At 36.7% G+C, this 14171-nt stretch overlaps 1 protein-coding gene across 1 annotated transcript in view; it reads left to right on the top strand.

Annotated features, from left to right (window-relative positions):
• The first annotated feature begins 8746 nt into the window (after positions 1-8746).
• The window catches only part of LOC120777254, a 145063-nt gene continuing 139638 nt past the window's right edge, over positions 8747-14171 (top strand). The window contains exon 1 of the mRNA XM_040108454.1: positions 8747-9027. Within this exon, the coding sequence (XP_039964388.1) occupies positions 8970-9027 (58 nt within the window). The 5' untranslated portion in view covers positions 8747-8969. The remainder of the gene's footprint in view (positions 9028-14171) is intronic.

Below are 14171 nucleotides of genomic sequence, written 5' to 3'. Positions count from 1 at the left end.
GGATCTTCTTGAAACTTTTCAAGAGTCCAAATAGCGAAGTGATGACGCTTGGAAAGTTCGAACGGCTTCAGTTGTTGCACAAATTGTATTTTCTACGCATTCGATTTAAGACCTCGACGTAAAATGCGCCAAGTCGTTCCATACTTCAGTCCGAGTTGTAAACGGTGCCGAATCGACTCTCCACAGTCTTCGTGTATACTCTCAGCTACGGCTGCTATATTTTCTCGAAACATCTCTAAAAACTTTCTGCCAAAAAAATAGACGAATCTCGAACAGAAACGCTGGTGAGTTTTCTGCTGTTCCTTAAACAGCAAGTTTCTGAAGCTGATAAGACCGAAATTATAAAACTACATGTTTTTTTGGTATTCAAGCTACAAGTGAACCCACTATATTATATTCTCTATACCATCTGATCAAATTTGACCCGGACTAGTTTGCGCGTAAGCCGAATTGATAAAAAAATATATTCTTAAACTTTTTCTATGTTTGTGTGAAATTTGATCTTCATTGTCTTCATTGTCAAAATGCTACGGAATCGTTGAAAATGTTGCAGAAATGTGTTGGGTATTAACTTTATCACAAACACAAGTATTTAAGGGGCACAAAGTATTGAGTAAAGGTCGAAGGTAGAAATGTCAGTCCCTTTAATGACGATAACATCGAAAAATAAAAGGGAAGAGCGCTTGAAATTCGATATATTGGCATCGGAGAGAGAGCAGAAGATCTCAACATCTCTTATGGATCGACTCAACACACTTTGGTTGTTGTTTTGGCTATGAAACGTGTCAATGCTACACTAGTACCAAACGGCTTGAATTCCTTACATAATAGCTCAGGACTCGACAAGCATCAAATGCATCATTACTGGTGACAAGACCTGAGCTTATACATAAATACGGCGTTGAAACTGTCTAAAAATCTAGCGAATGGCGGCTCAAAAATGAGCCGAATTCGAAAGAGGAGAGAACCTTAGTCTAAGGGGCTGTACTAGTGTGATTCTTTCAAAAAAATTTTTTTTTATTTCCTTTTTCGATAGTTTATAATTCCAAAAATATCTTGTGAAATCTTGAATAGTTTTTAGATGCAGCGTTCTAAAGAGCTACCGCTTGGAGGTGCGAACATATGTAAGTGAAACTTTAACTGAGGCACTTTTTGTTTGGCACCTCCGAAGACAGCCCATGACTCCGTTATTTTTCAACATTTAAAAAAAAAAATCTTAAAATATAGCTGAAAATATACCTTATTACGCTCAAAGAAGTTCGAAATATTCAATAGCGTACTTTATATTAAAAAAAATTCACGAAAATCGCCAAATTTTTCATGCGTCACACCCCTTAAGCGTATTTGCTCAGAATCCTATTTTGATGGCGACAATGAAGGTTTGTATTGAAAAATCTGAAAATTATGGCTTTTTCGTCAGTTCGGATGAATTATCCGGTAGGGTGGCAGGATGCTCAAATGACTTGGCCATTTTGTTGTTTGAGGACCGTTGGAATCATGTCTAGCTTTTGGCAAGGTGATATTAAATCTTTTTGGGACTTTTTAGTTGAAATATACTTGAAAACAGTGTCTAAATGAAATACTTTTTATAAAAGATTTCATGTTTTAGACACCCGGAAACATACACATAACATACATTCACCTGAACTCCATTACATAATTTTGTGCGAATATGAAGTAACATTATAATATTAAAAACCGCCAGATACTTTAATGTATCTCAAATAAAAATGATTTAGAACAATTCTCATGCATTATTTGAGGCATGTTTATGCTTGTCTGCTTTGCAGTGTTTTCATTTTGCTTAGCCTTAATTTAATATTCAACAATGTCGTGGTGAAGACCAACAAAATTTTCAAATAACAGCTGTGATTCCCGTCAATTGGTAAACAATGGTAACTCTCTTGTTGCTGACGTGGACTGTAAGTGCGTCAACTGACCCGGCCACCGGCGATTTCGCCACAAACAAAAATAGTCAAATTTGAAGTTGCAGTGAGAAATACAAAAACAATTTAGGTGAAGTACCAAAATAAGCCGTGCTTTATTATGGGACCCAAAGAATTTGGGTTTTGCATACATCCCGACATCAGCATTAAATGACGCTAAGAGGCGCCGCTAAATATGACTACCAAATGGTATTGCGGTATGGCGTCAGCGGCCACTGAAGGCGCACTTCTATGACGAACATCTGAAATATGTGTTGATGTGGGGGCTGGGCGCTAACCCCCTTCACCCGATGAGCGAGTTTGCACACCAGTCGCACCGCTGTGTCACGTCTACACCATGACAGCCAGGCACATGGCGCTTCTAAGCTTCCGTCAATGATGAGGACATACTCGCATAAATGAAGCCGGCACTGAGGATAATGAGGGGCGCACTGAGCATCATGAAGTTGTCGGCAAAATCTTAATTATCATGTTGATAATGACAACATTCAACAGTGTGATTTGCTAAAAGCAAAAGCGCCGCTGTCGGTTGTCCTGTTCCGGCTCGTAGTTTTCGGTGAAATGAAAATTCTTAAATTGCTTTATTGCTGTTGCATTGTGTTACGTCGGTGGTGTTTTTGTTTTGCTGTTGGTCAGATGACTGATTTAATTGCATATAATTAAAAAGTGAGAAGGAAAACAACGAGAATAGAATTAAATCTGAATTTTACACAGTTGCGAAAACAGCACGCGTCAGAGCGGACGAAGCAACGGCGTACCACGCACCCGAAATACACGGCAAAAATTGTGGGAATTATAACTGCGGAAATTTCGGCATTTAGACCTAGATATTTCTGTATAGGATTGAAATTTTGTTAGCCTCGTTAAAAGATTTGGACTGATTGTCTGATTTAGCTTGGAGAGGATGTTTCTCTATTCAGTATACTTAGGTTAATTGTAGAGCTCTCGGCTCTAAAGCTCCAGCAAGTTCTTGGCTTGAAACTTATGGTTTACCATTTGGTCCAATAAGATTTTGAGCTTTATGATAAAGAGTGCATTCAGTGCACAATGGTTACGGGTGATGCAAGTAGAGGTACTTTTTTTAAAGCCATTTTTTGACAGATCACGTATGAGTTGTGTCAAGATGTCATGTTATTTTTGTTCAGCATTCTTTGAAATTTCATCGTGGAAAAACTTTCCTTGAACGAAAGTTAACGTTTTGTAAGGACTGTGCTTCGCGCGCTTCGCTCAATTTATGATCAACATATTCAGTCTACTAAGCGTATTATTCGCAACACCATCACCCATCTTGAGACCCATCATTCATTATTGGATAATATCCAACCGAATGTGGTCCATTCCAACACTCAGTGAAGACCGTAGCTAAAAGTGTACACGAGGACCTTGGAGAGTCGACAGTCGTTCGCAACAAATCAGACTGACGTATGGAACGACTTAGCGCACTTCACGTCGAGATCTTAAATTGAAAACGTACAAAATACAGCTTGTGCAAGAAATGAAGCCGCTCGAACTTTCTAAGCGACATCGTTTCGCTCTATGGGCTCTTGAAAAGTTCCAAGAAGATCCGACGTTTTTGTATAAATTTTGTTCAGAGATAAGGCCCATTTCTGGCTCAATGAGTACGGAAACAAGCAAAATTGTCGCATTTGGGACGAAGATATACTTGAGGAGATTCAAGAGCTGTCATTTCATCCAACAAAAACAACGGTTTGGCGTAGTTTGTAGGCAGGTGGAATCATCGGGCCCTATTTATTGAAAAATGAGCCAATGAGATCGTAACCGTCAAAGGCGACCGTTACCGCGCCATGATAACCGACTATTTGACGCTTGAAATTAAAGTCTCAATCTCGGCGACATTTGGTTTCAACAGGATGTTGCCACTACACACACATTGCACCAATCAAGGGATTTATTGAGAGAACACTTTAGTGAGCAGATAATTTCACCTTTTGGGCCCTGTGATATCACACAGTTAGACTTTTTCCTGTGCGGATATGTAATGTTTATAGTAGGCCTTGGAGCAAAACTTCTCGCGGGTCTTCCGCCAGTTACCAGTCGAAATGCTCGAATAAGTCATCGATAATTGAACATAACGGATAGGCCAACTGAAACGAAACCGCAGCCAACATTTGAAAAAGGTAATCTTCAAAAAATAAATACCAAAGGATGTTCTTTTGAATAATATGAAACATTTCCCATTTAATTTGAAGTTTCTGTATTTTTATACCCTGAACAGGGTATATTAAGTTTGTCACGATGTTTGTAACACCCAGAAAGAAGCGTCAGAGACCCTATAAAGTATATATATAAATGATCAGTATGTTGAGCTAAGTCGATTTAACCGTGTCCGTCTGTCTGTCTGTCCGTCCGTCCGTCTGTATATATATACGAACTAGTCCCTCAGTTTTTAAGATATCCTTTTGAAATTTTGCAAACGTCATTTTCTCTTCAAGAAGCTGCTCATTTGTCAGAACGGCCGAGATCGGATCACTATAACATAGAGCTGCCATACAAACTGAACGATCGGAACCAAGTTCTTGTATGGAAAACTTTCCCATTTGACAATGTATCTTCATCAAATTTGGTATAGATTATTTTCTAAGGCAACAATGTAATCTCCGAAGAAATTGTTCAGATCGCATTACTATAGCATATAGCTTCCATACAAACTGAACACATAGTTACTAAAAGAAATGCACCTGTGAAGGGTATGTTAGCTTCGGTGCAGTCGAAATTAACGTTTTTTCTTGTTTTCTTTAAAAAGGTAGAAAATCTTGAAATGGATCTCCCTTTGGATGATTCTGTGATTTATCTTCGAAATCTTCGAAATTCTAATTTTGAAGAGCCGAAAATTTTAAGTAAGAGCTATATAAAAGGGAACTATTATTCGACGCTTTTACAGAACTGATTTATAATTCGAATTCTAACATTGTCAGCAAAGGACCTTTAATATTAGGAAAACAGTTTCTAGTAAGTTGTTATAGGAATCGTTACAATACAAACAAATATATACATATCATGTTTTTGGTGTCAAGGTATATATTCTCCAGTAAAAAGTGCTATAATTAGCTGTTGATATGCAAATTAAATTTCCATAACTTCCACTTTAATAATACTGATTTAGCTTAGCTAAATTGTTCTGAATGTGCCTTATGTGTGCTGAACAAACAAGCTGAAACCCAAAGAATTTTCACATTTTCTCGAACAACCGCAGGCAGCAAAGCAACATTAACGCGCAGCCAATGAGCTAAAGAAATCACCAAGACTAACGGAAAACCACGAGCGCCTGCTTGTGGAGGTGGCTCGTGGGTGGGCAAGTTTTAATGTATTTTATTCTAACCTTTTGTATTGTAAAAGCAACTGTTACGAAAGGCGAAATTGAGCTGCAAGCAAGCAGCCTGTTGCTTCAACAGGTCAACACGCATGGCAGTGTACCCATCACTCCGTATGCACGGAGCTCGAATAATAATTTTCCGGTTCGAAAACGTGAGAGCGAGCGAAACGGTTCAGAGAGTATCTTTCACTGGAAGTGAAAAGGATTTGTGAGAGCAAATTTGTTGGTCTCTGCAAGTGTGCATATGTGTGTGAATCGAGCTACTCCTTCGATACTCAGTAGCCCAGGCCTCTCTTGATATTTGTTGCATTCGCTGCCGTGGAATAAAGTTTTACTTTGCTTGGGTCCCGTTAATGGCCCGCGCGCAGTGAAAGTGTTTGCATTTTTAAAGGAATATTGCGCTGGGAATTGTTTTTGAAGTTTGGTGGATATGTGGGGAATTTATGTTTAATGTAGCTTATATTTTACATTAGTTAAAGGATTTAATATGCTAATAAAATATGTTACTGTCTTCAAAAGATTATATTTTTAATAAAATATTTCGAAAATTTGTCAAAATGAATTCTTCTTTGGATTTTTTACATGCAAAGGCTAGGGGTTAGGCTCGAAATCCCTGATTTCAAAAAAATCTGAATCAAAATGGTCAAAATTCTCAAAATCTCTAATATCACAATTTCCAAATTCAAAATCCCTAAATTCAAAACTCCCAAATTCAAAATCTCAAAATTCGAAACTTCCAAATTCAAAACCTCCAAATACCAACACCGGAGTCTCTTCACTTCTTTCACGTACAACTTCATTAAGCGCGCTATAACCCTGGTTGGTCAAACACTGGAGTGTCCTTCGTTTTTCTCGTAAAATTTCTTTATGATTGATATCTTCATAGATTGACTTTGGTCCAAAAAAATAACTTTGGTCAAACCAACACAGGGATTTATCAATAGAAGTGAAATTTGGGCTACATTTTTGTAGACAATGAACATGGGGATGTAAATTTGGGGATTTTGAGGATTATATTTTGGGTGCTTTCAACTCTAGTTGGAATAGTTATCCATTTGAAATCGATTTTTTATTTTGAAGAGTTGATGAAGCATTTTTTTTTGGCTGAAAAGTGTTGAGATTGCTCGATATATATTGTCGATAAGTTTCCCTACAACCACGTAAGCTTTTAGACCATATACGTTCTTTGTTTTGCTATAGCTTCGTCTGGTTTTATGTGGTAAAATTCAGAGCGGAGTAAAAGACCTATTAGATCTTCGAGGACTAAATTTTGCAGCTGTCCGACCAACTATTTCTTATGTAGGAGTTATATCACACTTATACTTAATGTATATGACACTTATCCAGATATAAGGAATTACGGAATAGGTCAAGAAACAGGATTAGATATTATTATTTTTTTTTTATTTGAGTTCTTTACTTTCATCGAAGAATATTTATAGAATTTACGAAAACAATTTTACGCCCTAAAATCTCTCCTACACACAAACTCTAAACCTGCTTCATACACAGTCCATGCATACAAACTGAATAAGTGCATATAAACGAAGTGGAGTGGTGCTCGTGTGTATTCGATTTTTCATTTAAAGTTTGACCTTGTGAAACTTCGCAGTTAAGAACAAACTGCAAGACTCCTCGTTCTTGCAAAGTGCTAGTCTTCCACAGCTAGGCGGAAGTCGATAGCAACGAAAGGCCCTAAAGGCACAAGCAACAAAGTGTCTCCCTCAACGTACATTTACAATGGAACTGCATTGATAAGGAAGCAACAAATGTTTGCGTTGTTGGCCAGTTGCTCCGCGCCGCCAGCGAGCAGAGCTTTCAGCGCCAAACAACAACGAAAGCAACGAAAATTTGTCCCAAAAGTGCAAAGGACACACTCACGCGCTCTCCAACAGACCTGCAGGCGCTCTTACGTGCTCTTCGACACATGTGCGGAGAGCAAGGCTCACTAACTGCCGCCGAATTTGTTGTGGGTGTTGCTACTTCTGCTGTTCTGCCACGACGGCGCTGTCTGATTGTGTTGGTGTTGCAGCTGCTGGTGTTGGCGTAACAGCAAGTGTTGCGTGTCCATGGCTGTCTCTAACGTTTGTTGGCTGACAAAAATTTTCGAAACGGTTCTTGCCACCGTCAGTCTAGGGTAAACGCTTCAGATGGGCACAACAAGTGCGCGCGTGCTAATAATCTTCACACACACAGTGGTTCAGTACAAGAGCAGTGAAAGTGCTAAAGTGGTGTGTGACACTAAAAACCGAAAAGAACAACAACAGCGGCAACATTGCCACTTACTTGCCAAACTGACACACAAATCGCGTTGAACGTTAAGCGCCGTGTGTGCGTGTGAGTGTATCTAACGACGGTAAAACCGCGATTAATGCCAGTTTTAGACGCGTCTCAGCCGCAAACCGCCGACATTCACACCAGCCGACTTAGCTACTCAGCCAATAACGGTGGTTGTGGGGTGGTGCGCCGCATTCACCTGTCACTTTAAAGTTTACTTTCGATTTGCTGATTGTTGCGCCAGTCATTGGAATTCGACGGAAATAAGCGACTTATCCGGAAGAGCAAATTTTACGTCGCGTTTGAACGGCAACTTCGCGTTTGCGTGTTTGTGATTGTAATTTCTGAAATTCATTCTTCCTGCCTTGGAATTTTTTCGTGTTTTTTACGCAGTTGTTTCGGTGAATCACACGTCAAGCGCGAGAAAGTTAGCGAAACGCTTGAGTGGCGTCTCCCCTTCTCCTCGGCATACGCGCGTGTGTGTGTGCAAGTGCTGCGCGCCTGTTTTTCGTACGAACGCGCGCTTAGCGGGTGTGTGTGCGAAAGTGTAAGCGAAACGGAAGTGTTAAATCGTAAATAAAGTGGCATAGCTTTGCTGGTGGTCTCAACTAGTACCACCGTACGTACACGGGCGCACCCTCACAGTGGCAACAGCGATTTGTTTGCAAAGCCTTACGCTTACGCGGGGCAAAGTAAACATAATTACGGTTTTGTTTTAAGCCAACAAACAAGTGAACAAAGTGTTTGAGTGCTGTATTTGCACGCGGATAATTTTTGTTGTCGAAATTGTTGGCATTTTTGTGAAATTGCAAGTGATACCGGTTGCAACCAATTTGGAAGCAATTTAATGGCAATCGATAGTGGAAGTTATGACTTTGAAGAGTTGATAAACACTGCTAATGCAATTTCGAATACACACCCTAGAGGCTATTAGGCGAAACATGTAACTACAAAAGCAACGTGCACAAGTTCCCAACGATTTAGCAGCACAGTCCCCACAGTCCCACAAGTTTAGTACATTTTGATTGACCCTGGCACCTAAAAAAAAAAAATTATTGGAAAAATTATATACATATATTATGAAAAGCAAATCAACGGTAAATTAGTGTGCGAAGAAGTGTTTTGAAATTCTTCGTGTAATTATTTTAAATTGCAATCCCACCCTTAATTAGAAAACGAAATTTTTTAAATCAAATATTGTGAAGATAATCAACCAACAATCTTAATCGACCGCGTCTCAGCTGGTAAATTATATTTTTGAAAATATTTGCAAGTGAATTTCGCACGCAAACGCATTTGCTTACTCTGCGCTTTGCACCAGTAGCAACGCTAACCAACCAACCAATCAACCAACGCCCCATTCCGGCACAACGTCACCACCACCGACCCGCTACCGTAGCAGCAAACTGAAAATGTATAACTTTTGGATAATCGTTTTATGTCTAGGATTATTAGCAACCAAGCCAATAAGTAAGTGCAATTCTTGCCATTACTCCATTACACTTACGTTCGCTTACATACCTATATATCTATGGATACACATACTTATATAGTATATAGTATAGTATATCCAGCTAGATAGCTCGAGTGAGTTTGTTTACTTTGCGTAAGCTTGTTATTTAACTTTGTTAGTTGCTTGTTTACATAAAAGCAATTGTAAGGTTGTGACACACACACACATACATAACAACCTGCCAAATCAAATTGAAAGGATGGCTGCTCGTTAAACGATTGCTTTTGTTATATTTAAGTTAAGTAAGCGTATTGCGCAATGTAATGCAGAAGTAACTGTTTTCCGATCGACAGGTCTGCCGTTTGTTCTTGTTGTAATATTAGAGCAAATAGTTTAAATTTCCTTTAAGGTAGTAGTCTGGTAACTTATGCTTATTTTCATGACTTCTTTGGAGGGGGGATTTTTTATAGAAAAATAAAAATAACTTATCTTGAATATTTAGAGTGTTTTTATTTACATACTGAAAATATTAAAAAAAATGTATTTAAAAAAAATTAATACTTTATTACTATTATTACTGTCACTCGAAGTTGGAACCTCAAAACAAAAAAAAAATGCACGTGGTTGGCCCGGGTGATTTTGGCTCTTAATGTTATCTGAAATCAAATATTCTTGATTATTCTTAATCTATAGACATGTCATTCTGGTCGGAACTACTGAAGTTAGATTTCAAGGGTTGATAAAAAAATGAAGGACGTTGAAAAAAAGTCCTTTTATTTTAGCAAAAAAAGGGTTGTAAAATATAAAGTTAGGGGTGAAAAAATTCTCTTTAGTACCCACGAGAGTGTGTGTAAAACAGCAATCACACACTCACACAATCGGTTAAGTAGAAAAAAAGTTAGGACCCGGGCCGAGCAGAAAAACGATGTTTTGAGAAAAACGCGTTTAAAGTTCGGTCGACCTTAAAAGTTGGACTCCGAGTCGCTCTAGGAAACTCGTTACAACTCCCGAAATAATTCGAATTTATGTCTGAAATTTTCAGAGTATATTTTATTATAAGCAAAAAAAATTGTTTCGATTTTTCGAACCCAAGTTACCAGACTACTACCTTAAGTGTAAAATGTAAGTAAAAACAAAATTTTTATTGACTGAAATTTAAAAAAGATATTTTCAAATTTTATGCGGAGCTGTTTGTAATATTTTGGGGAATTATTTTTAAATTCTATTATTTCTTAAACTTTTTGAAAAGTGGAGAAAAAAGTTGTAGAATGTGCTTACTGGGGAAAACAAATATAAAAAACGCGCTGAGTACATTACCTCATAGATGACTTTTTAACTCAGTATGAGCAATTCCTTTTAGAAAAATATTTAAACTTCAAGGATTATCAGTGATAATTCCTATATTGATCGATTAGGATTACTGCACCAATTGCTGATAATTCAAATTTAAAACTTACCGATCCAATCGAAGTTAGATCTCCGAAAATACAGCCCTTAGCCGGATAAAATCCGGGTCAATTCCGGCAACGTAGAAGCACCTGTTGTGGGAATTGTTTTGTATACTGTAGCAGGTTAAACTTCTACTTATCCAGATTTGATTTTGATGTATCAAACATATGGCCAGTGTGCAACGAGTCCCCAACCACCTCTTTTCATTTGACTACCGTTGGATGACCTCGCAGAAAATTTATCTAATCCTCACCATCCTAACGGAACTAGATAACTAGATAACCGTTACAACAACAACTGCACAACTTAGTGAGAATTTCCTCTAAAAAGTGGCTTTCGGAGCCCATAAGTTAATATGTTTATTTAATATAGATTTTATTTACAATAATAGATGTGAAACAGTGGCATACCCCGGATTTCCTTCTTTTTACAGGCAAGCAATTCCTTTCAACATGTTTTTTTATCCTGAGTAGGGAATACTTAGTCTTTCATATACCCAAAAAGAAACTTCAGAGATCCTACAATGTATATACTTCACAAATGATTAGCGTGACGAGCTGAGTCGATTTAGTCGCCTGTTTGTCTGTCTGTATATACATATACGAACGAGTTTACAGTTTTCAGCTATTGTTTTGAAATTTTGCAACCGTCCTTTTCTTATCAAGAAGCAGCTCATTTGTCGGATCAGCCTACATAAGCTAACTATAGCATATAGCTGTCATATGAAGTGAACGATGCGAGTTGAGTATTTGTATGGTATACTTTTTCACTTTTAGATTTATTTTCACTAAATTTTGGATGGATTATTACCTAAGGTAATTGTGTAATATCCGAAAATTTTTTTAAATTATTCGTCAAAAAATTGTATCTGAAGGATTGATTACCTATTATTGAGGTCTAATAATATTATTAGCGTAATTCTGTAATCAGTCTCTAGTCACTATTTGAGACATTTTCAAGTAAAGTCTTAATTTGTGACAAGTTACTTTTCACAAAACTGTGTCTACTTTTAGAGACAAAATATTGTCTCAAATTTGTCACCTGATAGTTAGCAGGTCACACAACTAAAAGGAACTCTTGTTTGCCATTTTGAATATACTGACACTTAACTTATAGAGATCATCTTAAATATTAATCGATTGTCGTTTTTTTGCTAATAACTCAAAGACAAAAAGTTAATAATAAATCAATTTCTCATAAATTTCGTAACTATTCTGAAACAAAGTCGGCATATATTTTAAAATATCAAACCAAGAGACTTGCAACTGTATCACAGTACAAAATTCCGGAATATAAATCAATAAACGAATTCCTTATACTACTGTGCCCAAAAAATAAGGTGACATTGTATTTATTTTGAAAATTCTTTATTTATTCTTCCAAATCAATTTCATCCCCTTCAAAGTAATCTCCTCCCAAATGCTATGCTTTATATATAAATCCAATAAGAATCCGATCCATTTCTACTAATAATTGCCAAATTCAACATTTATTTATAGCAACCCAGATTCAAAAGTCAATAAAATTAATTTCCAACCCTCTGTGCTTTAATTTAAATAAAAGTGCATACTTAATACTACTTTTATTTTATTTACTATTATTAGCCAAGTATAAAATGAATGGAAAAGTTCTTAAAACATATTTACCCAACAAATTTACAAGTCATGGCAAAATGAATTATTCATAAAAGCAAAGCATAAAGTTAGACCTGCGACTGTATTGAGTGTAAAAATGTTAAAACCATGATTTTCACTTAGCGCCAAGCTGCAAGAACAAACACTAAGCGTTCATTGACTAGGCGGGTTGTTGAGCAACAGGGTTAAGTTGTTTGTTGCTGAAGGCTGGTCCATTGCCACGAAAGAGGCAGCAGTATTTATTAGCTGAACCGTTGTTGTAGCTGTTGTTGTTGTGTGCCACAAATTCGATAGCGTTGCGGCTGGAGGAGCGTTGAAGCATGATTTAAGTTGGATTTGTTGATGCAGACGGCAGACTGGGTTAACTAGCTGACAGTGCATCAACAATGAGCGAAAGCATGAAAAGGCAAAGGGAAAGAGCGCTCAAATAATTGAGTCAGTGGTAGTAAAGAAAAAAAGTTAAATTGAGTTAATAAAATGATTAAATTAACGCCTTTATTATTGATAAATAGTAATTTTTAAAATTGTTACTGTTTATTAAAAATAAAAGAGAGTTAATATATTTTCGATATTCGATTTCTTATCTGATTTTTGCTTTTTAATCAAGAAATTTCGTTGTAGTTGCCTTATTACGTAAAGCATGCAGGCTTTGAGAAACATAATAAGCTGCTGAGACCGTCTGTGCCCAAGAAGCTTTTCGACCTCTCGTTTCAAATAATCAATCTATTTATAAAGCCACTCACCTTATATTTATATGCTTGATTTTCGGAATCAGTTAAATATATTGAATACGTTTGATTAGTAAATATTTTTCTAATTTCACTAACAAACATCTTCTCCAATCGCTTTAGCTCACAATTTCATAAAATTGTTTTCATGCATAACAATGTGCCATTACATGTTTGGCTTATTTTCCAACGAACCCACTTTGTATTATTAGGTTAGGTTAGCTTAATCTGGTAGTCCAATGAGCCACCAATAAACGAGTTTTGGCCCTTTGCGATACCAGATGGAGTTCAGTTATTTTATATAATTGCTACAACAAAGAAAATACCTCAAAAATAGTTGCATTTAAAAGAAATTAATAACTTTCACAATTTAGCAAACATTTGGCAAATATTTTTCACGCGCGCTAATGGAAACTGTCAGCAGCAGTTGACTGGAAACAAAGATTTACATGAACAGGGCTCCGCCTTTGTTGCGAAGAATTCGTGTAACCAGATAAAATATTGCCTTCAATACTTTATTCTATATTCTGTTTGCAGTATTTTTTTAATATCATTTTAGACATTTTGTTAATATGTATTTTTGTAAAGTGAAAAAAAGACAAGAAAAAATATAAACTTTGGTTGTACCAAAGCTATAATACACTATACAGATTGAAAAAATTTATTATAAGAACTTGATTCCGTTTTTTCAGTTTGTCTGGCATGTATATACTATAGTAAGCCGATCTGAACAATTTCTTCAGAAATTGCACAACTACTTTAGACTATGATTGTTGTCAAATTTCATGAAGATATCTTGTCAAAGTAAAAAAATTTCAATAGAAGCACTTGGTTCTGATCGTCCAGTTTGTATGGTAGCTATATGCTGTAGTGATCTCATCTGAAAAATTTCTTCGAATATTATATTATTGTCTTAAATAATAGCCTGTGGCAAACTTCATGAAGATATCTTGTCATATAAAAAAGGTTTCTACATAAGGACTCGATTCTGCTCGTCCAGTCTGTATGGCAGCTATATTCTATAGTGGTCTGATATAGACGGTTCCGACTAACGAGTAAAACGTGTACTTAATTTCCGATCATTATTTTAAAAACTGCTAGTCTTTTAATTTTCGCGTATAAACAGACAGACAAACGGACATGGCTAAATCGACTCAGCGCATCGCAATACTCGTAATCATTTAGCTTATAGAGTCTCCGACATTGCTTTCTAGATGTTACAAACATCTTGGAAAACTTAATAGAACCTGTTCAGGGTAAAATTATATACAACCTCTCATAGAATGGGCTGGAAATTTTTTAATTAAAATATTTTAATTTAAATAGTAAATTGTCTACGCACCAAAGCTG

The sequence above is a fragment of the Bactrocera tryoni genome, chromosome 1 (assembly GCF_016617805.1).
Source record: "Bactrocera tryoni isolate S06 chromosome 1, CSIRO_BtryS06_freeze2, whole genome shotgun sequence".
In the NCBI taxonomy this organism is placed as follows: Eukaryota; Metazoa; Arthropoda; class Insecta; order Diptera; family Tephritidae; genus Bactrocera; species Bactrocera tryoni.
Note: the sequence above shows the minus strand (reverse complement) of the source record. Positions and strands in the feature narration are given on the sequence as shown.